Raw genomic sequence first — 25,261 nt, forward strand, 5'->3', positions numbered from 1 at the left:
CCCACTCCTTAAGTGTGGGCTGTGCACAGTGACTTCCTTCAGAAGAGTACAGTACAGTATGACACGGTGGAGAAAAGAAACTCTATGGTGGAGAAAACTGACAAAGATGACCTTGGCCAGATGATTGAGGTCAACAGTGATGTCACGCTGACAGCATGTACCCTTAATGTCATAAAAATGGCACTTTACCTCTGTGTTCTTCCTCCTCAAAATTCATGACTTCATGAAAAAAAAAAATCAGACAAATTTCACTTGAGGGATATTCTACAAAATATCTGAGCAGTATTCCTTAAAACTGTCAAAGTCATCCAAAACAATGCAAGCCTAAGAAACTGTTACAGTCAACAGGAACCTAAGGAAACATGAGGACTAAATGTAGTGCACTCGCCTGGAGGGAATCCTGGAGCAGAAAAAGGATATTAGATAAAAACTAAAGAAATGTAAATAAAGTTTGGGATTTAGTTAACAACATCTCAATATTGAGTTATTAATTATAATAAATGTACCATAATAATACAAGGTAATAATAATAGAGTTAATAACAGAGTATACAGGAATTCTTTGTACTATTTTTACAGTATTTCTGTAAATCTAAAACTGTTCTTGAAAATAAAGTTTATTAAAATAAAAAAAGGTTAATTACTTCCTTATTCTACAATATGGAAATTCAGACTTAGAGAAGTTAAGCCACCCAACTTCACACACCAGAACTTATTAAAGCACTCAATAAAATGCTGGACTAAATTTGTGGAATAAAATTGGTTAAATGAACATTGTGGATATATGCTCAATAGTAATCACAGGTAGGCTCTGTTCTTGTGATTTATTTGCAGGTGATTTCTTTCTTGTCCCCAATTATGATGATCTTTGAGTGTATCCAATAAAGCAGTGGTGAAGCTCTATTACTTTTTTAAATTTGAAGGCTCTCCTAAAATAGATTGTGCAGATAAAAATCTAAGGAAATAGTAACATTTGTGCTGTTTTCTTCTCCCCATCTTGGTTTTAAAAGTCTTCCATTAGTTAAAACCACAGTGGTACCACATTCTGTAATCTTTCTGGATGACTATTTTTATACCTTACTGTGAGAATTGGCTCACTGGGTAATTTCTCAGGATTAACAAGGTACTGGGAACTGTAGGAAACCCTTTGAATACACATCCTTTTGTAAACTCAAGTTGAAAAATAGAAAGCTAAGAATGGCAGGAAGAAAAGAAAGTACCCAAACAAAGAAAATGCAGTGGAAGGCTGCCATGAGAAATAACCAACATAGGGAAAATTATTATTTCCAGAGTAGCTTGTTGCCCAAAGAAAAAGTTAGCTCTTCTTAAGATTAATCCAGAATGTTACAGATGCTTTATTAAATGCCATCATGTAATAGTTAAGAAAACAGAATAAAACAAAAACACCACCAAAACCCACTCCAATACATTATACCACGTCCTATCTTTACAATATACTTCACAGGAATAAAGTAACAATTTTTGGTTACATTTTCTTTTAAAAAAGTCAGCTACTGCTTATCAGAAGTCATTTTAAAGACTAAGTTTTTAAAATCCCCTAAACAGATGGGATAAAAATTCAAAAGAAGGAAAATGAAATTGAAAGTGTGCTGTGCTTAATATAAAATAAATGAGGATGAAAAATCTCTCTGAGGTAAAATAATGCTCTCCTAATTACATAGCACTCATGTCATTTGTCATTTCATTTCATATGTTTGGAAGTAGAACTGAGCAAAATAAAGAATGAGAATATGACTGTTAAGCCTATGAAAACAGATGTCTTATGTTTGGGTAAAACCAAGATGGTCCTACAAAAGTCTGCAAAATCTGGAAATCTTATTTCAATTGGTCATGTCACATCTCAAGCACTTCTAATTTGATAGAGCCAAGAAAAGTGACAAAAAAAACCCAGTAACATTATGTTTTCTCTTAATAGCTTTGTCTTTTAAAATTAAATACTGAACCCATCTAAGGAATGCCTCACAAGAATTATGACAAAATAAAAAGAAGGTGTGTATAGTATTCTTAGCCTGAGATTTAATAAACAGACTTATGGGTTTCCATAAATTATCTGACTCTGTATGCAAAGTTTTTTGTTTCATTTTGTTTTGTTTTTGAGACACAGTCACACTCTGTTGCCCAGGCTGGAGTGCAGTGGCGTGATCTTGGCTCACTGCAACCTCTACCTCCCAGGTTCAAGAGATTTTCCTGCCTCAGCCTCCCAAGTAGCTGGGATTACAGGCGTGCACCATCATGCCCAGCTAATTTCTTTTTCTTTTTTTCTTTTTTTGGTAGAGATGGGGTTTCGCCATGTTGGCCAGGCTGGTCTCGAACTCCTAGCCTCAAGTGATCTGCTCACCTCAGCCTCCCAAAGTGCTGGGATTACAGGCGTGGGCCACCGCACCCAGCCTGTATGCAAAGTTTTGTGCACATTTTTCTCAGAAGAGTGCTCAGGGTTTTAAACATATTCACTAGAATGTTAAGCTTCATGAAGACAGAGATTTCTGTTTTGTTCACGTATATCTCTAAGCCCAGAGAAGACTATCTGACACAAAGTAGGCACCCGATAAAAACTTATTGAATAAATTAATTCTCAAAAGGATGTATGACACATAATAAGGTTCAGAGCCACTTATCTAAAAGATCTAAAAGAAATTTTCTATTGCCAGCTGTACTTTCACAGACTTAAAAATAATTATTTAAGTAACAACATGTAGGTCTATCTTAACAACCTTTTGAGGTGGGTTCTATTATCTCCCCCACTTGACAAATGAGGAAAAATGTTAAATCACTTGGCTAGAAAGTGGGAAGCTAGGTCTGGAACCCAGCTGGTCTGGCTTCCTAGCTCACCTTCTTAATCCAAATGAACATATTGTAAAAGTGAAAATATTCTCTTATCAGTATTGAGTTGGAGTTATAATTTCTAATATATTTTTTAAAATGCTTTTCTTGTGGCTGGGCGTGGTGGCTCACGCCTGTAATCCCAGCACTTTGGGAGGTCGATATGGGCAGATCACAAGGTCAGGAGATCGAGACCATTCTGGCTAATACAGTGAAACTCTGTCCCTACTAATAATACAAAAAAAAAAAAAAAAAATTAGCCAGGCGTGGTGGCAGGTGCCTGTAGTCCCAGCTACTCGGGAGGCTGAGGCAGGAGAATGGCATGAACCCAGGAGGCGGAGCTTGCAGTGAGCCAAGACTGCGCCACTGCACTCCATCCTGGATGACAGAGCAAGGCTCTGTCTCATAAAAAGATAATAATAAAATAAAATAAAATAAAATAAAATGCTTTTCTCTTCTAGACTCTTATAACTAAAATTGGTATGACACAGACTTTGAAAATAAGCTTTCCTTTTTACTCATTTGAACATGCTTGCTTGTATGAAGGCTGCTCAGTGTTTATGAAAAACAGAAATAACTAAAGGCCCTAGTAACATGTAGCCAGAGAAATATATGACACTCTTAAACATAAAACCAAGGTGAGGCCAGGCGTGGTGGCTCATGCCTGTAATCCCAGCACTTTGGGAGGTCGAGGCGCAGATCACCTAAGGTCGGGAGTTCGAGACCAGTCTGATCAACGTGGAGAAACCCCATCTCTACTAAAAATACAAAATTAGCCAGGCGTGGTGGCACATGCCTGTAATCCCAGCAACTCAGAAGGCTGAGGCAGGAGAAGCCCTTAAACCTGGGAGGCGGAGGTTGCAGTGGGCCAAGATCGCGCCATTGCACTCCAGCCTGGGCAGTAAGAGTGAAACTCTGTCTCAAAAAAAAAAACAAAAAACAAAAAACAAAAAAAAAACAAGGTGAATAAAATCACAACATGTGGCTCCTCTGTAAGTTATTCAAAGAAAAAGAAAAGGCACAGTCGCTGAATGCTGGGGGCATGTATCTTAACCATTTCAGATCCTAAAAAAAAAAAAAAAAATTGAGTATTCTTTTAAATGTTCTGAGTTTTTTTCTTCAAGGCTGACCACCAGATAGATATATTTTTAGATCACAATATCTTGGCCTTTCACATAACTACCTTCACTAAGTTGTGGTATTAGCATGTTCTAAGACCCTGTCAAAAAAAAGAAAACAAACAAACAAACAAACAAAACCCTGCTATTGAAACTTTGTATTTCATGGTGGGGAGGACATCTACCACTTTACTCAGTGTCCCCATCAAAAAACAGTTTCTCCTAAAAAATTATACATATTTTTCCCCATGGAAATGATCCACTGTTAATTTTTGCTTCGGCCTTCAGGAGGCTCAGAATCAAATCTGCAGCTCAATCTTACATAATACAGGACCTCATAGCCTGGATATCAGTAATAAGAATTATAGTATATTTGTATCAAACAAATTAAAGCCTCTCAAAGTCAATTACATAGTCAAATCAGTAAGAATTATAGAAATAGGTATCGATTGGTGGGCTCACTTAACACTGACAATACAAAAACATCTTCATCTTAATTTAGCTCTGAAGAATGTAATTATATAAAACAAACACATTTTTACTTGTCCCTACATGACTAGCAACACTGCCCTTTAAGTCAGTATTTTCAACTAGGAACCATGGGACCTCTCTGTGCTGTGATGCTGTTCTTCCACACCAATGCAACAGCAGGGATTTTAGTGGAAGTTGGATTTGTGTGTAGATATTGCTTTGTGTATTTACCCTGGTGATTTGCTCTTGAAGGCAAAAACCATACTTGCAGTAAAACTGCCACTGATTAACAATAACAATTCAAAACCTGGACCAAAAAGAAATAGTAAACTGATCTCTATACATTTAAATACATGACATATTGTTTAGGTATTCAGTAATTAATGCTTTAAAATTTCTACTCCAAAGCTCCAACACATCACACAGAGCAGACTGGAATTAGATACCCATGAACATGGAGGTAACTAAAGGCATTTCAGAATCTGGTCATAATTGTGTGGAGACTGGAGTTGGACTTTTGACAAAGAATGCAGACGATGGACTTTAGGTGCTCTACTTAGATCACAATGCAACCAACAGAACACAAAGTCTAGGGCCAGGCTGTTCTGTCTCTGGGTACTGCCTCTCCCACTTACTAATTTGTGTGACCTTGGGCAAGTCATTTAACTAATCTGAACCTTAACAAACCTATCTATAAAATCTATGCAATGGTCCCTGCCTCACAGTTTATGAGAAGCAAATGAAATACTGCATGGAAAGCTGGTGGCTTAAGGCCTGGTATATCAGCGGTAGCTCTTTCTCAACAGACTTGAGATTTATGATGCTGGCATATTTCCCACCTTGGGAGAGAAGCCAAGGGACAAAATCTGTATTTGGCAAGTTTTCCTGTTTGGGACTTAGTGCCCTGTCGGGGATCTGCAATTAGACAGTATACAGTTCAGAAATCTCCTGAATGTTATGAACATCACATTTAAACCAAATGAAATTATAAAGAAATCAGGTGGCAGAAAAACTGATACTTGAAACATAAGTGATACAATAAGAGTATTTTGTTTTTTAGCCTATGAACCATACTAACGAAAACACTGTAGAGCTCAATATTAAATACCTTTGCTGATTATCTTTTTTCTTCCAAAATCATTTCTCAGAAGCAAAAATCCATCTAGGTTTCTCTATTATCATTGTCTAATTTAGTAAGGAGTTCATCCATTTCAAGAAAAATAATATAAACATTCCAAATGACTCTACTCCCTTTACTCTTTTCCCCTCCAAACAACTTACTCCGAACACACAAAACAACAACAACAACAACAAAAAACACCATATGCTGTAGTCATTGAACTGTCACAGAACCTTTACTACACCAGACTCAATAAACTGGCTCTAGAAATGTTTGCCAAATAAGCTCCTCTAACTTTAACATATACTTTAGAATTATATTAGCTGAATGATTATATAAGTATTATGTTCAATCTATACCACACGTTGAAATAGAAAAGCAGATGACTTCCTCAGAAAAGATGGCTCTTTATTTAATGAAATATTGTACTGCTATCACATTGTTTCAATCCAAATATGGCATTATAGTGCCATTCTAAAAATAAATCTAAGTCCCATGTGATATGCAGCCTTTTAGCTATGTTCATTTCCTTTTAGGGCTCAAGTTTCCCACAGGAAAATTATTCAATGTTTGGCAAAACGGTCCCAAATCATGTATAGATAAGACATAAATGCTAACTGCACTGTCAACCTTTTCCTGGTTTGCTATTGTTGATTCTCCTTCACAGCAATCCATCATGGAGAGGCCCAAGAAGCAGGAAATACTCAAGTACTGTTACCTGACAAAAGTGAACACACAAAATATCATTTTGATTTAAGAAGTGGTGATAGTCAAAGGGGGAAGGTCATTTATGGGTGAACTAAGACATAAAATTATTATATGCAAAGTCATATTCCAAAGAAATGTTTCTGATAACTGTGATGAACTTCCAAATACTTATTTCATTGTATTATTACCAAGTAAACTGCATATCAAATGCTCTCTTAGTACAGCTTAATACGTACTGTATTGTTTGACTTGTACTATTTGTTTAAAGATTTTGTAAAGCGTTGTATGCTATGGATAAAATCTTCTCAAAATCACCTACTAATAACATGCAACACACAGACACACACAGAGGACCAAGTCTCATATTGCTCAAGTTATATTTTTAAATAATCGAATCAATGGATTATTTCCAAGAAAATGCTTATAAATGCTTCAAAATGCTAACAAATACTCAGTTTTACTTTACAAAGTTAGCTTCTCTTCTGAAATAAGTCTCAAATCAGAGATTTAAATGTGTCTATTGAGTAGCAAAAATATACAGCAGTTGACTGGGCATGATGGCTCACGCCTGTAATCCTAACACTTTGGGAGGCCAAGTGGACGGATCACCTGAGGTCAGGAGTTCGAGACCAGCCTGGCCAACATGGTGAAACCCCATCTCTACTAAAAATACAAAATTAGCTGGGCGTGGTGATGCACACCTGTAATCCCAGCTTCTCAGGAGGCTAAGGCAGGAGAATCGCTTGAACCTGGGAGGCGGAGGTTCGCAGTGAGCCGAGATCGCGCCATTGCACTCCAGCCTGGGAAGCAAAGAGCAAGACTCCGTCTCAAAAAAAAAAAAAAAAAACCAGCAGCTGTAAAATGGCTAGATATATTTAATTCTATGGAAGTTTCTTGCTCTTATAACAATTAACAAATATTAAATGAAAATCTGTGTTTGAATGATACCAGTCATGTAACAGCTCCATCAGTGAACTGCTGCACTGCATTAAGAATTCCGTAAGAGGTCTGCATTCACACCCATATTCAAAGGCTACAGGTATATATTCTGAGGTTTCAACCTTTATTTTAATTTTGAATTTTTATAAAGCTTTTAGGCAAAAATATTTTCTTGAGCTCAACATATAAGAAAAATCATATTGAAGATTTTAATTTTTCTATGGAAGAATCTTAATAAGTATCAAAAAACAATACTTAAAAGCTATCTTATTTTAGAAGTAAAGTATAAAGCTATAAGTAAACCAGATCTTTTTCTATTAACTAAAAAACTTAAAACTTATCAGCACATAGGAAATAATCCCAAGCAAAGTATATTAGTATCTATGTAGTAATGCCTTAAAGGACTCTCCTAGAATTAAACTTTTTATATTTTCGTATTTAAAATTCTTGGAAAACAGCTACTTTAAAAGTTACTAGACAACTTATGATCTTCCATTTTATTTAAGCAAAAACTTTACCCTTCAAACTCACTAGCAGTACAATTATAAATACCAATGAAGGAATTCTAGAAATACCCATTTATTTTTTACCTCCTCGAACAAACATTTCTGAGGTTGTTACTAGTGATCAAGAGAACATTTTGATTAGTACTGAAAGAAAATCTTAACTCGTTTGGCTGAAAGTACCAATGGAAAGACAATTCTTTGATTTTACTTAACACAAACCAAAATCTGAACAGTTGTTTCCTTTTTTTCCAAACCTGCTGAAAACTCCTGTTTTCTAAGCACTTGACAAATGTTGAATAACCCTTTGGACTTATTCTAGTGGACTGACTGAGTCTAAAGGAGGTTTAATACCTGGATTCTAGTCCTAGTTCTGCAAATAATTAACTCTGTCACTATTCTGGGTCTCTCTTTCCCTGTCTGTGAAAGTAGGAGTCCAGATTATGTCTGTTAAGCGATCTTCTAAGCTCTGTCACTTAAGGATTCTATATTTATGTCATTCATTTTCTCAGAAGTCTTAAGTCTACCTCCAATTCCTAAATAGAATTAAATCCCTTAGCCATGTATTCCAGACCAGCTATCACCAGTTTATCTTTCTGAATTTATTCTCCCTTATATCTCAACTTAAAACTTCTGCTTCATCCATACTACCCTATTCACAAGACAGCTGTACCAGCTAACATGTACTGAGTGCTTACTGCATGCCAAGCACTATGCTAAGAGCTTTACATGCATTAGCTCATTTAATCTTTACAATACTCACATGAGACAGTGTCATTAGTTAAGACAACTGAGACTAAGAACGATTATGTACTTTGCCCCAGGTCTCACAGCTAGTAAGTGGCAGGGCTAGGATTCAAACCCAGGTCTGTCTGCCTCTCAAGCACATACTTTTGGCCACTACACATTACACAGTCTCTTTATTCCTTAGGTATATAAACAGCCCCCCTTCATCAGGCCTTTTAAGCTTAAAATAGGAGCTGCCAAAATTGTATTTTCTGCATAAGACCAACTCATTTTTAAAGTTTGGTTAAAGTGACCCCTCTTTACCGCTTCAGCCTCAAATTTCCTTTCCACCTCCTGAAGTATTTAAAATTCTTACCGTAAACCCCAATGACTTATTATTCCCTTGATGAAGTACATCCAAGTATTGTATGTGTATCTTAATGTCCGAGATTTGTATAGGACTAACCCTACTGCAAAATGTATTACAAAAGCAGGACAAAATACATAAAACATCAGTTGAAGAACTGGAGCTAACTATCAAGGCAGTACTTAAGGGATTTACCATCCCTGAGAGAAGGAAGCACACCAGGCCACTCCACATTCACCCAAGGCCTTTCCTCTGATGGTATGTGCCAATTTGCAGGACCTGGAAGTCATTGGGAGAATCTGACCTCTGTGTGGCGAAGAAATAATAGCTGAAATCTTTTACTGAGTTCCTACAATGCCCCCAAGTACAATTTTACATACTTTAGATGTGATAGTACCTAATTTTCACAATAATTCTAATGAGGTAGTATTATCCCATTTTGCAGAGTAGAAAACCAAGGGCCAAAGACTCCAAAAATCCATGCTCTTTTCACTACCTTCCTCTTTATCTCAGAGGAAAAAAATGATCCAAGAGTACGAAGTAATCACAGTGACAACTTTAAAAGCCTTACTATTAACATAATATGCAACTGATCTTAAACCAACTCCTGTAATACTGCTGTCATCTTCATTCAAAGATGAAGATCCTTCTAACATTCAGACAGATTAAGATTACCTAATTAACTGCCAGAACTAGGATCTACATTTTGTTTTAACTTTATTTCCAGTGTTCTATAGGCTACAATACACATCCTCAGTATTATAAAATGATGTTAATGATATATAATGTTAACAAAACTTAAGTAGGAATGATTTAGATTCCTACGAATACATACCACGAAGAAGGGGAACTTTTATAAATGAAAAAAGGCTTTAGTCTGATTCAGTTCCCCAGAGGCAATAAAGACAAGAGACCCACAAATGGCCTTCTTAAACTTTATTTTTTGGTCTAGCTAAAAATAAATGGCTTTGGCAGTTGAGGTTTCCTCCGTTTTTCTGGAAGAAATTTTCAAAGTAAATAATGCTATTTAAATGCTATAACTTTTGTCTTTCTCCCCAAAATATTGCCTTAACAATTCAACTCAGTAAGTATTTGCTGAAAGCTGGTAGACACAGAATTTAAAACTTTACTTTGAAAATATGATTACTTTTATATTTTGCTCAAAGCTAATTCAGTCGTTTTGTAACAAGCCAACAAATCTTTCATTAAGTGACTATAATCATAATAATTTCTTGTAAAGATAGGTTTTTTAATTTGCAAAGGGCTTTCTCATGTCATATATTGTTTGTTAAATTGTAGATCACTTCATTACAGTCTTTAGTCTGTTGATCCTTTGGGTTCCTTTAATTCTGTCCAGCTGGATACTTTACGAAATCCCATTCAAGGAGGGGGTCTGGGGTGAGGAGAGGAATCAGACTGTAGGAATTCTACTCTACCCTGAGCCTAGCCCATCTCTCACACTGCCTTCTAAGGAAATCTATTTAACAGGCACCTCCTTGCCTTTGAACACTACATGGCATTTTGCATTCCTCTCATCATTTCGCAATACCATGTCTTGTATTATACTCATGTACCAGCACACATACTCATATACATACACACACACACACACACACACACACACACACACGTGTTTTCCTATATTCCTTCCCACGATGTCAAAGAAGGATGCATTCCAGCACCTTCTGTCTTCTCTTGGTAAAAAACAAAATTACAAAATCTGAAAAGTTCCAAACAGACACCTATGGAGGCGTAGTGATACAGCAGACTGGAAACCAAAAAGGTCTTACAGACCCAAAACTCCATTCCCATAATTGAAAAAGAGGGACAATATTAACTTTGCCTATACTTCTAGGGGGATTAAATGAGACAATTAATAGGAAATGGCTTTGTAAAGAACCATAGGTAAAATAGTGCTATTATGCCCCCATTTACTATTTCAGTAATGTTCTATACCTGGGCCTCCTTCCCGATTTCCCTTTACTTCTGTTAAAATACATCTCTTTTCCTAAATGTGGTCTACGCTTTTCATAGAAAATAATATACCTGGCTGGGCGCGGTGGCTCACGCCTGTAATCCTACCACTTTGGGAGGCCGAGATGGGCGGATCACGAGGTCAGAAGATCGAGACCATCCTGGATAACATGGTGAAACCCCGTCTCTACTAAAAATACAAAAAAAAATTAGCCATGCATGGTGGCGGGTGCCTGTAGTCCCAGCTACTCGGGAGGCTGAAGCAGGAGAATGGCCTGAACCCGGGAGGCGGAGCTTGCAGTGAGCCGAGATCGCGCCATTGCACTCCAGCCTGGGTGACTGAGTGAGACTCCGTCTCAAAAAAAAAAAAAAAAAAAAAGAAAATAATACACCTACGTAAGTGAAAAGGTCAAACAGTACAAAGCTTACAATGAAATTCCCTTCACTCCTCATACCCTATTCCTTAGAGGCAACCATTTTCACCTCTCCTTTTTTTAAAGCTGTTTGTTTTTAATTCATACTTCTGAATAAAATGCTTAAGTTGCTATTTTCTGGGTTTTTCCACTTTAGACATCAGTTTCAGAGTTTACACTATGGAAGATGCTACTGTAGCTCTGTTACACCCACCCTCCTTCCCCTCACCCCCCAAACACTTCCCTTCCCCTCACCGTGTCAACAGTGTTGCTATCATTTTTGGCTAAACACCAAACTATACACAGCAACACATAACTGAATCAGAGTATGTCATGATCTTATTTCCTTTCTTCAATTTTCTATTTTTTTCTGAAGTTATTAATTGCCTATCTTTTTCTTTTCCTTGGTTTTCTATGTATCTATCACCAATTCTTCCCCTAAAAATCTCACAAAACTAAATTCTTCTCACCATGGTGAAAATCCCAACTGTATTTTCCTAGAGACATACCTCCTAGTGCCTTCTTTGTTCCTGCTCCTATTTAGACTGGCTGCTCTCTAGGTCTCCTGCATAGTTGCTTTCGTAGAGCTTTCCTTCCTGTGGGAATTGTTTTCACCATCCTCCTGTGTCAGAGACCCTGTTTCCTGGATTCTGTATCTCTTTATTTATTTCCTCCCTCATTCTGGAGAAGCATATCCTTCAGTAACTTCCCGAGAAAGTACGTTAAGGCAGGTGAATATTTTGTGATTTTGCAGACCTCAAAATGAGTTTAGTTTACCCTCACACTTGAATGACAGTTTGGGCATAAAGTTGTGGGTTGGAAATCACTTCTCCTCAAAATTCTGAAGCTATTACCCATTATCTTCTAGCTTTATTGTGGCAAAAAGTCCTCTGCTACTCAAATCTCTATACTTTGCATGTTTAGACTCCACCATCCATGCCCCACCCCATTCAAGAAGCTTTTAGGAATTTTTATCCCCATTGTTCTGAAATTTTATAACAATTTGCCATCATGTGAATCTTACGTGTTAATAACGTGTTAATAACACGTGTTATTATGAAAACACGTATCTTTCAGCACTGGAAAATTTTCTTGTGATATTTAATAATTTCTTCCTTTCTTTTCCTCTATTCTGTTTCTGAAGATTCTGTTAGTCAGCTATTGGGTTCCCTGATTAAACCTCCGACTGTTTTGCTTTTTCATCTATTTTCTGTCTCTCTGCCTTTTTGTTTCACTATCTGACCTACTTCATTTTCTAGCCTGCTTACTGAAACAAACAAACAAACAAAAATTATTATACTTTCAATTGCAAGAGTTCTTTCTTGTTCTCTTCCTATTCATTTTTACTGCACTCTGTTCTCCCCTGCTTTAATGGATACAAAATCTTCTCTGAGAATGTTAGTTACAGTTGGGTTTTTTGGTTGTTTTCTTCAGCAACCTACATTCTTTCTGTTTCTTCCGATTTCTGTCATTTGTTTGATTGTTTTGGGCTCTGTACTTTATGTGAGAACTTTTTCTCAAAAGTGCAATTATCTCTGGCTGTCTGTTAATATTAAAAGTGAAGCAATAAAAAACTGTGGGCTCTGTGTGCATGGGTGGGATGTGTTGATTGATGGGCATCACCTTAAAGTGACCAGGCAGGGAATGTGGCTATTTTGTTTCTGAGCCCTCAAATGTCAGCCCCCAGAATACACTCCTCTCATATCCTGCTTAGAACATTCTGAGAGTGTAGTGTGGTAACGGGGCTGATTATTTAACACACAGACTTTCTTATAGCAGTCATGTTTGCAACAAAGCACACCTTTAGTTCCATTCTCAGCTATGCCTGGCATCTAGAGTGGTTCAGCTTTTCCAAAGAGTAAATCTCCCACCTTCTGCTGCAATGGTGAAAACCAGTTGCCTGCTTGGGATGGGGATTCAGGTGGGATGGGGATTCAGGTGGGATGGGGAAGAGGAGTAAGGGGTGATGATGTCTAAATATTCCTTATATAAACTTTCTATCAATTATTCTGTTTTTCAGCTTCTATCAATTCTTGTTTTTCAGTCTCTATGCGTATAGGGACATCTTAGCAATCCAATTCCCAAGTAGTTACTGTGGTCAATAGACAAATCAGGCTGTTTCTTTTTGCTCCTCTTCCTCATTTGACTTTAGAAAGCAGCTCTGTTGATTCCGCTGAGTCAGTTACTACTCGTCCACTGAATTTCCATATTCCAAAATTCTGCTGGCATCACTGTCTGTCATCATCTCTGTTCTCCTTCTTTTTATCCATATTATACCTTTGTTATTCTTTATAGTGGAGTTAACAGAAATATGCATATTCAATCTGCTACATTTAGCAGGAGGTCTGTCATATGTTTCTAAAGCCTAGGCTTACATAATGGTACAGAACACAAGCTTTAGAGTCAAAGAATTGGATTTGAATCATAACACTTACTATGTATGTAACCTTAGAAGCTTCTTAACCTCTCTAAGCCTATGTTTCCTCACCTATAAAATAGGAAAATTCAAAATAACTACCTGATAGGTTGCTGTGAAAATTAAATGTAGAATGTAAGAAAAAATTAAGGCAAGAACATAGGCTTTGGAGTCAGAAGTCCTAGATTTGAATCCCAGATCTTCCACTTATAAGCTGTCTGACTCTGGCACCTCAAAATCTGTTTCATCTGTATAATGGGGTTAATAACAGTCACTAGCTCTTACAGTGTTGGAAGTATTAACATAAAGTTTATAAAATTCTCCTGAAACATAAAGAGTCTCAATTAACATTTATATTATTGCTCATACTTCTTACCCTTAGAATTACACACATACACATGTGCCCACCCCATGGCATGGCTGAGTCAAGTCAAATTCCAACTCCTCTGCAAAAGCAATATGATATACTAGAAAAGAGCAACGGATTAGGAAGCATGAAGTCTGGGTATTACCATAAATAGATAACCCAGTGGCCACTGGGCTGGTTTCTCCTCTGCAAAATAACAGAATCAGACCAAATGATTCCTAAGGTCCTTTCCAACTCATCTGCCTCTCCCTGCCTCCTTTGCTAGACATTATCTGACATTAATATCACATCCCTAATTATCTGATGCTATTAATTTTTATAGGTAGTTTCATGTATTTTGCTTTTCTAACTAGGAACTACATGAAAACTAAGATGAGCGGCTCCCTCAAACTAACGTAAAAAACAAAGATGTGTTTTGAATAATAAAAAAATCATAAAACTAGTATGTTTTATGATAAAAGATAAGGCTGGGGATATAAAAAGCACCTTAAAGAGAAAGAATGAGTTGCAGGCTTGCAGACTACTAAGACTTGCAAGGAATCTGACTAAAAGACAAGTAACAGAAGTTAATTGAACTAAAGAAATACCGTAATATGTCAATAAGAAGGTAGGTTAGCCAATAATGGAAGCAGGGATGATTTCACCTTTTACTATGATCTCAATAATGTTCACATTACAGAACCATGTTCTGAGATTCCATTCCCACCAAGCAAGCTTCTGAATACAGTTTGGCTTCCCATAAATATCTGCTAATAGAGAAGACTGCTCTCAATTACCAGCATCTACTTCTTAAACTAATAAAGTGACATGATTTTATACACCAGCATCATATGATTGTACCCCACAAAAAACAGTGCTGTGGGGGTGGCCCACCAGGAAGCCTTGGTACATTCTTCCAGATAAAGTAGAGAACAGTGAGGCTTCCCGGAAGACAGATAATCACAGAATTTTTCCACAAGAAACACCTAAAGACTATATAGTTCTACAAGAAAGGAATGATCCTTCTTTGATCCCTCTCTGAGGCTAGTTATACTACCTGGCACACAGCAGAACTTACTAGATAAGTGCTTCTTGATTGCTTAAACTTTCCCTAAAAGCCACTGCTCTTACATAATACAATTTTCCATACCCTATGGCAGTATCAAGGAAATACTTCTTTCTGGATACATGACCAATAGTGTGGTAAGAAAAGGAAGGAAGAAGGAAAGACAGAGCTAGAAAACTGGGAAAGGCTGAAAGGGAGACAAAGCAAAACCACATAGGAAGTTTCTTTCATCAAGGCTTTCTATAGTTCCTTTGGCCTTGTGACCAGTTTTACAGAGCTTTATCTGGATCCAGAGCCAAGAAGGTGTGATCCAACTACATATTTCCTAATCCATTCTGTGAAAAACTGGCAATTTGAAAGCACTGCCTGAAGTTCTCTGGGCTGAAGCTACAGAGTTTCCAGAAGCAAAGTTATCTAAGTATATAGAGGACTCACATTACCACATTAATCTCTTGATACCAAAAAGAGATATTATTTATTATTTAAAATCTAGAATAACCTAGACCAAATGGAAGGTTGCTTATGAGGCTCTGGACTACCTTTCAAACATCACTGCCCTATAATACCTTACAGAAGGGAGAAGGCTGGTGTGACTACATGCAATAATTACAGAGTCATTTATTCATTCTATAAAACTTACTAAAACTTCTGCTCTGAGCCAGGTCCTAGGTCAGATTGTGGGGATAAAGATATTAACCAGACAGATAAGAGACACTGTCCCTTGCCTTCAGAGAGTTTGATGACAAGTAAAGGAAGTAAATCAAAGCAATTTTATGTTGAATTTAAGGCTACTGTCATTTTAGGAGGATGAGCATTTATTTTGCTTCTCTTCTCAAGTCTGGGATTGCTAAGTAGCACAGAGTAGTGGTGTAGCATTGAGCTTCAAAGATCAAAGTGTGGGGGAACACATCACGATGTATGGCTTCCTTACATGTAGAAGAATGGCAGATACAAATAACAGTAATGATTTTTATTTGCAAAGCACTTTACAATTTACAAAGTACTTTCACATCTAACACAAGCCCCAAACTAACCCTATGAGGTATGAAGGGATCAATATTTCCTTCTAGGAGAAATTAAGCATTTAGAGAAGTGACTTGCCCTCATTTACAAAACTACTTAATTAGAAACAGAAGCCTACATTTTTTTATTCTCAGTTCCAACTTCATTTTTACTATATGATGCCCTTTTGTCACGCAAATTTTGAAGAAAGGCCAAATGACTCATTTACAGCCATAAGAAATGTCTACAATATTTCCAAGGTCTGCAACATAATATTAATAATATATAAATTTAATATAAATACTTAATATTTAGTTTTTTTCAACCTGAAATGAAAAAAATTACACAAAAGTCAACACACAAAATGATTTATGAGGACTTCAAAAAATCTCAATGCCACAGTTTTCCCATTCTTAAATTTCCCAAAATTTGCTCATATAACAATAAATTTTGGCTTGCTGATAATTTCACCAACAACTATGAACCAAAAACATACTCAGTGAAATTAAAACAATTCCTATACCAAGTCAACGTGCAGATTTTTCAAACAAACCTGAATAGCTGAGGAAACCCTCCTAGAAACCACTCCACCATCTGGGCCATCTGGGAGTCTAACCCTGTTGCTTCATTTTCAAGTTCAAGGAGGTGGGCAATGCATTTACGGTAAAAAAAAATTCAAGTTTTCCCAATCCTTAAAATACTGAGACCATTATTCAAGTAAAAAGTAAAAGCCATTATAAAAGGCTTGAAAAGAATTTATCCAGCAATAAAGCTTAAAGAAAACCTTTTCCAAAATGGAATTTTGAGTAAGAGTCAATAGGCCCGTGAAAAAAACGCAAATATCCAATCTAGTGTCAGGATAATGCTCTCACTAAAGTTGAGCACACTAGTCCATTTGTAATTGCTTTTCTACTCTAAGAAGGGGGAAAAAACCACTTTCACTGAAATCACTGCATTAAAAAATACAACTAGTTTACAAATATAACATCAGTATAATCCTACTTTAAAATTTACTATGAAATAATTTCAGCATAATCACCAAAAGTATATGTTTCCTCTGATACCAGTCACATGCCATATAAAGTTAAATGAGCTATCCTGCCAACGCCATGGTAACTGAATCTAAAAATACACTTTTTTTGAAGTCAGACTGGTATTTAAACTAAATGTCATCAAATGTTGCATTAAATATGCCAGGATGAAAAGTTCAGTTAAACATGAACTTTCCAAACATATCACATAGAAAACACCCCCAGCCACTAAAGGGGACACTACTGTGTCCAGGAGCATCTCCTCTCTCCCAACACATACACACACAACAAAATAAGATCAAACCTGCTGATTTAATATCAATTTTTCAACAAAAATTAAGTGTTTAAAATTGCCATATTTTCTAAACTAAAAATTCATAAGCAAACTGCAAATGTGAACAGGTTACATTCTCTAACATATATGAAAAAAGGTAAATTTTGGTTTTTTAGATCTATACCACTTAAAGGGAAAATGTATACAATACAACCATTTTTCAGAATCTAACAGAAAAGGTTTCCCATTTGAAATGGCAATTTAACCAAGCCATTTCTAACATAACTTGCAATTTCAGTATGAGTTCTAAATTTTGAAGCAGCTTAGAATAAAATTTGCTAACACTAAACATAAAGAGCAAGCAAGGTTTTGGGAAAAACCCAGAATCTGAAGTTTGAATGTTTATGTAATGCTTAGTCACTTAAAATAAAAAAGTTTAAATAGAACACAACTGAGGTTAAAATCAAGTTGATGTCTAAAGCCTAAAATCATAAGAACACTGGCATCATGATGGAAAACCAAAGCTTATCTGCCTGCTTTATAAATATCCATGTCCTTTCTTGGATTCAGAAATCCACTTTAACCCATGTCCCCTGGGTTTCTTCCATCTTCCATCTCACTGAACACCACTGTCACATTCAGATTACAACCTCTAGCCAAAGGCAGAGATCAAGTAAGTCCCTTGAAGACTTCCAGAACATTTCCAGAACAGCAGAAAAGTAGAGGAAATACTCTCATGCCTGGAGCTGCTGGAATTCCTTCTCTCCTTTTAGAAAAATAAACCTCTTGCTCTAAAGATAATCACTTTTAAGAACAAACATCACTACTACATACAAACACACATAACTCTCAATAATAATTCTATAGAAGAATTATAAAATCCTATAGGTTTTTCTAGTACTTTGGCAGGAAAAAAAAAAGACCATTAAGAACTGTATGCCAAAGGATTTTTTTTCCAGAGAGAAAACAGCAATAAGAGACTTAAGTGTTTCCCCTTCTCCTCTTCAAATGTGGATTCCTTAGCACTAACTGAAAGAATACTTTTCAAAAATAACTAGTTGATTCCATTTAACCACAAAGAAAATGTCTCAACTCCCTTGTATTTAAAAAAAAAAATCTGTATACTACGGTATACTTTCTGACTCAGTTGCTTATGACCGACACCCTTCTCCCTGATGTTCTAATATTTCGGAAGTCTTTGAATAGAAAGAACAGACAATATTAAAGACACATTTTTGTATATAGTCACCATTATAAAATGGACAGCCAACAGCCTATCACTGAATTACTTTTTAGCTTAAGCACATTTTGCTGTAAAAGAGAAATCTAACAATTCAGATATTCTAAATATAGACATAACACAAAGGCATGGCCAAAAGTACTACATGATTACTTCTATGCACACATATCTTTAGATCTCTGTGAAGCATGGCACAAAAAGTAGCTCAGTTTTTCATAAATTGTATAATTTGATTGCACTTTTGCTTCATGGTTCACTGTAAAATTCTAAAATTAATGTTTATGTGTTCACATTATTCACCCTACAGAGAATTCTCTCAAGAGAATAAAACACAGAACATTTGGCTTTCTAAATGACAGTGTTGAAACTTGCAATGTAGTTATGCTTTGGCATACATAAAAAGTAATTTCTAAAACCTTTTCATTTATATTTTACTATTCCGTTAGAAGAAATCAATTGCACATGAAGCCCAAATAGCTGGAAAGAACCCAGAAAGTGACAAGAAAGTGATGACTTTTTAAAATGCTGACGCTTTTCACACTCAGGTTCAGTCATGCCAGCTGGAAAGAGGTGTTAGATATGGCTTTATTCATTTTAAATCTGAGAACTGTAGTCATTTCCAAGACATTTCAAAAACTGAGAGCAAGAGCAATTTGTCTTCATGATATTGAGTCTTCTAATTCACAAGCACTTTTGAAAACCATTTCTACAAACTTAGAAGGTATCCATACGAATAATTTGCATGCTATTGCTTAGAGTCAAAGTATTCTGTCCCAGATTTCCTAGTGAATTAGGAATACTTAGAGATAAAATACACACACACACACACACACACACACGGGAACCCCGTAACTGAGCCACTTCAGATATGACATCCATTAAGAGGGCCTTTGCTTCTAACTGTGTAAGGGTCGTTGGCTGTAGTCTGACTTGCACAAGAAGTACACATAGCCCCTGAGAGGCGCTTTAGTCCTCTTTGGAATACACTGTTGGAGAGACTATAAATGACACAGTTGCAGAAACTGTTACTAATAGCAAGCCAGGTGGTCAAGAAGGATGCGAAGCGGTTGCTGTGGCCAGTGGAGCTTTCCAACAAGAAGTAGATGATATATGGCAACCAGAGGATGTAAAATACACTAGTGATTCGAAACAGGACCATGGCATAGCGCTTATCAGGACAGGCCTGCACTTCCCCAGTCTCCCCACTCTGGCTGCTGAAGCGGGCTTGCCTTTTGCTGATATCCTTTGTGTGCTGTTGGCAGATGCGGAAGATGTTGAAATAGGTGAAGCAGACAATAAGGGCTGCTGGGGCATATAACATCATCACGATGAACAGGGTGAAGTAGGAGTCGGTGTGCCAGGACTCCGCACACCACTGAAACACATCTCCATGATATCCAGGTTTGCCCCAGTGGAAAAAGGAAGGCAGGAAGACCAGGGTCGAGTATAGCCAAATCAGGAAAATACACAGGCGTAGTCTCCAGGGTGTAACCAGAGTATTATAGGTTAAAGGTTTAGTAATGGCAATGTATCTATCAATGCTGATACAGGCCAGAGAAGCCATGGAGACGCTCTTCAGAACTGATACTACAAAACCAAATATCTGGCAAGTCAAGGACTCCTCTACTGGAAGGGGGTGATGGAGGAGTGATAAAGAAGGGACCACGCAGCTCACCCCAACAAAAAGGTCAGCATATGCCATAGTCTGGATAAAATAACTTGTAGTGTGATGGTTCAACAAAGGTGCACAGTGAAATACAAAAATCACAATGATGTTGCCAGAAATAATCAATACAGTTAGAAAGACAATAATCAATACTTCCAAAAGGCAAAAATTGACAGTTTCCAAATAGCCAAATGCCAAGAGGCAAAAAGGGTGGCTGCTCTGATTACCATCCAAGGTGGAGTTCATCTTGAGCTCAGGAGTGATCTGTCACTTCATGCTGCCGCTTGGCTGCTGCCAACAGTTCAAAGAAGCAGCTGCTGTCATTGCGGTCAGCTTTGCATGTGTGTAATAATGCCAGAGGAGCCTTACTCCCCAAGCTCCTGATGCTGCTGCTCTGGTGCATTGCCTGCAGTGCAATTCCCCTTTAAATCCTTCCTGGAATAAGGAGAGCCAGCAGCAGTTGTCTGGCCAGTCCCAGACGCGGCCATAGTGCCAGGTTCACCATACACATAGCACCAGGGGAGCAAGGTAAACTCTGGGGAGAACGTCTTCAGGCCAAGTGAGGGTAGGGGGAAAGGGTAGAAGAGAAGGGAAGAAGATTAGGAGCTTCAGCAGGAGTTGTAATGAGTCTCCTCTGAACAGCTGATAGAAGAAAAGGAGAGAGCATTTTACATTTCACATCCAATGCCCTAATCAAAGAACCTGGCTAGCTCAGGCTGGCATCATCCCTCCCACTCCACCCCTACTGGCACCACTATTCACGGCTACCCTCAATAGCACCCCACACAACTGATCTGTACTGTATAGAGGAGGAGCAGCAACATCAAGCTTTCAAGATCAGCATAAAACAAAACCAATCACAGTCAGATTAATTTAACCCCATTTCCTTTCATTTGAGACGGGGGAGAAAAGGAATTTGCTTATAATATTTAGGAAAACCTTTCACTACAATTACCACTAATAAAATTAGCCAAGATAATTTACTTTCTTCATTGATTCCAATATAATATTTTGCCTCTTTGAAAACATTTCAACAGAATTTACTGTTTAATTCAATTTCAGAATGTTACCTGTAATTCTGCATGCTGCAATCCAAACAAAAGCCACAATACATCCTTAGCAGAAAGCCTTGCAAAGCAGGAATGTGCTTCAACCCGCGTACTGCAGAACTGAGACACGGAGGGAGGAGATAAAGGAGTAGGAGGGGAAACAGGGAGAAGAGGGGGCTTGGGAAAAGGAAGAAAGGGGGAGGGGAAAGAAAAAGCCTGTACGTGCACACACTCTGGCATCTTTAGCAACTAATTGGAATTCATCGTCAGAGAGGTGCCCCGATTTCCAGACTGCACAGTGTGGGAATGGCTTGCTATGCCTGCAGTGCATCATTTGAAGGCTGTTTCCTCGTCTGTCTGGAATCCCCCTTTTAGTAGAAAAGCAGAATTCAGGCTGCTAGCAAGGAGAAGGGGTACTAACAGAACAGGGTGTCAGGAATTAGACTGAAACACACTACCAGAGGGGTAATTTCTATTTTCTCACGGCATTTTCCCAAAGAACAAAGAGCAATATTAAAGAAAGGAAGTATGTTAACTTCCTTTAAGTGTATGGCGTATGGCAACTGAGAATCATAATTCAGCTGCACAAGAAGTTCTAGCTAGAAGGCTATTCACCATTAATTTTGTCTCTCATGATTCACTGAATATTGGCCAAGAAACTTTAAGATCACTTTTTCAAGAGAAAAATAAAGTATCTCCCATTCTGAATACTACATAAATAGCATAGATAAATTACACTGTTCCCATATTTGACACTACGCTATAATTTTGAGATGCATTTCTTGCTTCTAATTTGCTGAGCAGTAAACAAGAATACAAACAAAAGATAGAAAAGTAAATGTACCTTCTTCTACTCAGGCATGGATATTACAGGAAGTTTCATGGTACAAATAAGCCTTTGTATCTTAGAATATACAATCTTGCTTCTGCCTATTTAAAACAATGCAAACTGTATCATATTATATTGTGGTTTTCCTGGTAATGTCATAAATGATGACAATTTTCAGCTAACAGAGTTGGGTGCTATGAAAATGTGTAATTTTAGTATCTTTATTTAGAAGGATTAATTGAAAGTATCCAGCAGAAAAAAGACAATAAACAAATGCCGGCATTTGAAAGCATTCCAAGAGGTAGGCAACTGAGTAAAAACATGTGATCCAACTTTCATTTTTATTCATTTTATACACATGCTTTCTTATTACAGACAAATGGCCACCCATAATCAGAATGCAATGAATTACATTTTAAATCTGAAGCAGCAGCAGTTGTCTGGCCAGTCCCAGACGCGGCCATAGCCCCAAAATAAAAAACCTATTTAACCGTAATCCTGATAGTAATATTTGACAGGTCTTATTGGGAAACAGAGCGAAGTGTGTGGCACAGTAAAAAGACCAATAGCATCGAACGAACAATAATCAGGTTCAAATTCTTGCTCTAATATTACTTATCCTCTCTTAAGCCTCTGTTTCATCATCTGTAAAATGAGAACAACACTCCTTACTTCACAGGGTTGTTGAGAAATAAAGTATATAAAAAAGGCTTACCAACACCTAGCACAGAGGGGGTATATAACTTTACTCACTTTCTGCTCCTACAACTAAAGTAGCCTTCCTAAAGAGCCAGTGTTTTCCTGCCCATCATGTTGAAATGCTTAAGGCTGGGCTCCTCTGAATCCTGAAGGGCCTGCTCTTACTGAGGCTATACAGTTCTAGGTCATTCAACAGCTATCTGAATACAGTGCTGTCGCACATTACTCAAATACATTGAGGCTAGGCATATACAAAGCACTGAAGGTAGCTGAAAAGAAGGAATGATGACATGGCGTCAATTATTCTCTCAACATAAATAATTTCTCTGCCTAGGTCTCCAGCCCTGACTTCACTCCTAAGCTCCCTTTTCCATCTACAATTTGCCTGCTAGTCACACATTTTCCACCAGTAGATGGAAGAGGTCCTGTAGATGTCCTGTAGAGATTTCAACCACAGCATGTCTAAAATCAAAAACCTTTTTCCCACCAAATAAGCCTCTGTATTTTTCCAACATTTTCCCAGGCACTCCGGTATGAAACTTAGGAATCAATCACCTTGACCACTCTCTCCCTCAAAGCACTTAGTTCTGAGTTACCAAGTCCTGAAAATGTATTTCCACAACAGTTCTCAAATGCATTTCCTCCTTTCAATTTTTAATACACTTACCATAGAAGATGATTACCACCTAAACTTACAGTTTTGTTCATTTTTCTAATTTTTCCTTTTCTGCCTGGTTAAATATCCAAAATGTACATTTTATTATTGTACCCCATTGTTCAAGAGTCAATGGCTCCTTTACTGCCTTTCTAGTCTGGTCTCAATTGTTTTACTTCCCCCAAATAACCTGCCCTCCAGCCAAATCAGATTACTTCTATACACTTGCCATAGACTTTATTTTTAAACCATATTTACTGAGCACCTTAATAAATATGGAATAAAGGAGTGATTTTTGAGAGTTACTGCTGTATTTCAATAAACAGAAAAAGTGTTCACCAAAGTCAAAAGTCTAGGCTTTTCTACTACTACTTGTGAATTTGGGCATGTAACTTATTCTCTCTGTGGTTTCCCATGTATAAAACAAGACAGTTACGCTGATAAAACAGACAATACAATGGCTGAAAATTTGAAAGAATTCAAAATTTATAAAATTGCAACAAAACTACAAGCTGTTACATTACTGCCATTAGTACAGTAACAGTTCTTTCAACTTTGTTTCTATTTTAGTGAAACCACTCTAGGAGCTAAAATCAAAATATTCATTTAAGAAACTTTAAAAAAAAAGACTAATAGCCACATTTAACTGAATCAATCAGGAATTAAATGTTTTGCTTTGGATTAAAGAAAAACATTTTCTTCAAAAGACACAATTTATTAACAACTTGGGGAGACTCTATAAATTTGTATCCTTACAGAAATCCATATGTACATTTGGTCTTTAACCATAACATAGACTCATTCTAGTGTTCCATACCACTCTAGGAAGACTACAGTTAATACTATGTAGTTTCAAATAGCTAGAAGGAGGTTACTGAATGTTCCCAACACAGAGAAATGATAAATGTTGATAAATGTTAGAGATGATGGGTATGTGCACAATTACCATGATCTGATCAGTATATACTATATGTATCAAAACATCCTTATATACCTCATAAGTATGTATGTTATATGCTGATTAAAAAATACAATAAAAAATAAAATAATGCAGTCTCATGATATATTCTCTCTATATTTACTTTGAAGGCTGAGTAACTTTATATATATATATGACTAAAAGGAAATACATTAAAAATCAACACTATTATTGGATGGTGGGATAACATTCATTAAAAAATCTTTCTTCTTTATAGCTTTCTATATTTTCTGAATTTTCCAATTTCTATATACTCTCAGAACCATATTGATTTAGCAAGATAGAATGATGCTGGGTTGAAGTTGTCTACTTCATGGGGCTCTGTTCCACTTGTTCTTATGCCATCAGAGCAACATTCCTTCAGACAGTCTTTGGTACTCAATCTAACTCAAAATGGACTCCCAAAATGTCAGTTAAAACCTCTTACAGAACAAGAATATAATTACGAACTTACCGATACTTAACCATTTCATTGCTAGCTAAATACTTTCTGACCTGCAAACATGCCAACTTCTCTATATGGTTCAACCTAATGAAATTAAAACAACTTTAAAAGCCAAAATAATTAAAATAACAAAATGACAGGCTTAAAAAGAAAAGCAGAACGAGAAATGAAATGTAACAAAAAAAGGAAAAGACCTGTTCAAATTATATTTCTTTTTCTCCCAACCTATTCAGAGACTTAACTACTTGTAGATGATAAATTATCTCAGTTCTTCAAATTCCTAAGCTTCACCTCTGGGCATTAGTGTCAACTACCACTTATTATTTGGTAAAAATGAGCTTCACCTTTTGTCTGACATCTTAGCAAGGCTGCAGTGTTCGCCACT

The 25,261-nt window shown here is 36.9% G+C and overlaps 2 protein-coding genes across 23 annotated transcripts in view; both read right to left on the reverse strand.

Moving 5' to 3' along the window:
• Positions 1–25,261, reverse strand: part of RABGAP1 (RAB GTPase activating protein 1) — a 166,154-nt gene that overhangs the window by 49,875 nt on the left and 91,018 nt on the right. The window contains exon 1 of one of the 21 annotated variants that reach the window (XM_034929008.3): positions 21,291–24,393. The exons of the other annotated variants lie outside the window; for them this stretch is intronic. Coding sequence (XP_034784899.1) covers positions 21,291–21,509 — 219 coding nt within the window. The 5' untranslated portion in view covers positions 21,510–24,393. Of the gene's footprint in view, positions 1–21,290; positions 24,394–25,261 lie in introns of those variants that run through there. 21 annotated transcript variants of the gene reach the window in all.
• On the reverse strand, positions 1,322–21,430 carry GPR21 (G protein-coupled receptor 21). Of its 2 annotated transcripts, none has more exons than XM_063594224.1 (2): positions 21,291–21,430; positions 1,322–20,862 (listed from the first exon to the last, which is right to left on the reverse strand). In XM_063594224.1, the coding sequence occupies exon 2, from the start codon at positions 20,464–20,466 to the stop codon at positions 19,417–19,419; it is 1,050 nt and encodes a 349-aa protein (XP_063450294.1). In that variant the 5' UTR covers positions 20,467–20,862; positions 21,291–21,430; the 3' UTR covers positions 1,322–19,416. The 2 variants fall into 2 exon arrangements, with proteins under 2 accessions (XP_063450294.1, XP_034784905.1); XM_034929014.3 differs by having other exon boundaries at positions 1,322–20,768; positions 21,291–21,427.

This window comes from Pan paniscus, chromosome 11 (genome assembly GCF_029289425.2).
Source record: "Pan paniscus chromosome 11, NHGRI_mPanPan1-v2.0_pri, whole genome shotgun sequence".
Taxonomy (NCBI): Eukaryota; Metazoa; Chordata; class Mammalia; order Primates; family Hominidae; genus Pan; species Pan paniscus.

Coding starts and splice junctions, on each gene's coding strand:
- GPR21 (XM_063594224.1), bottom strand. CDS start 20,466: ATGAACTCCACCTTGGATGGTAATCAGAGCAGCCACCCTTTTTGCCTC.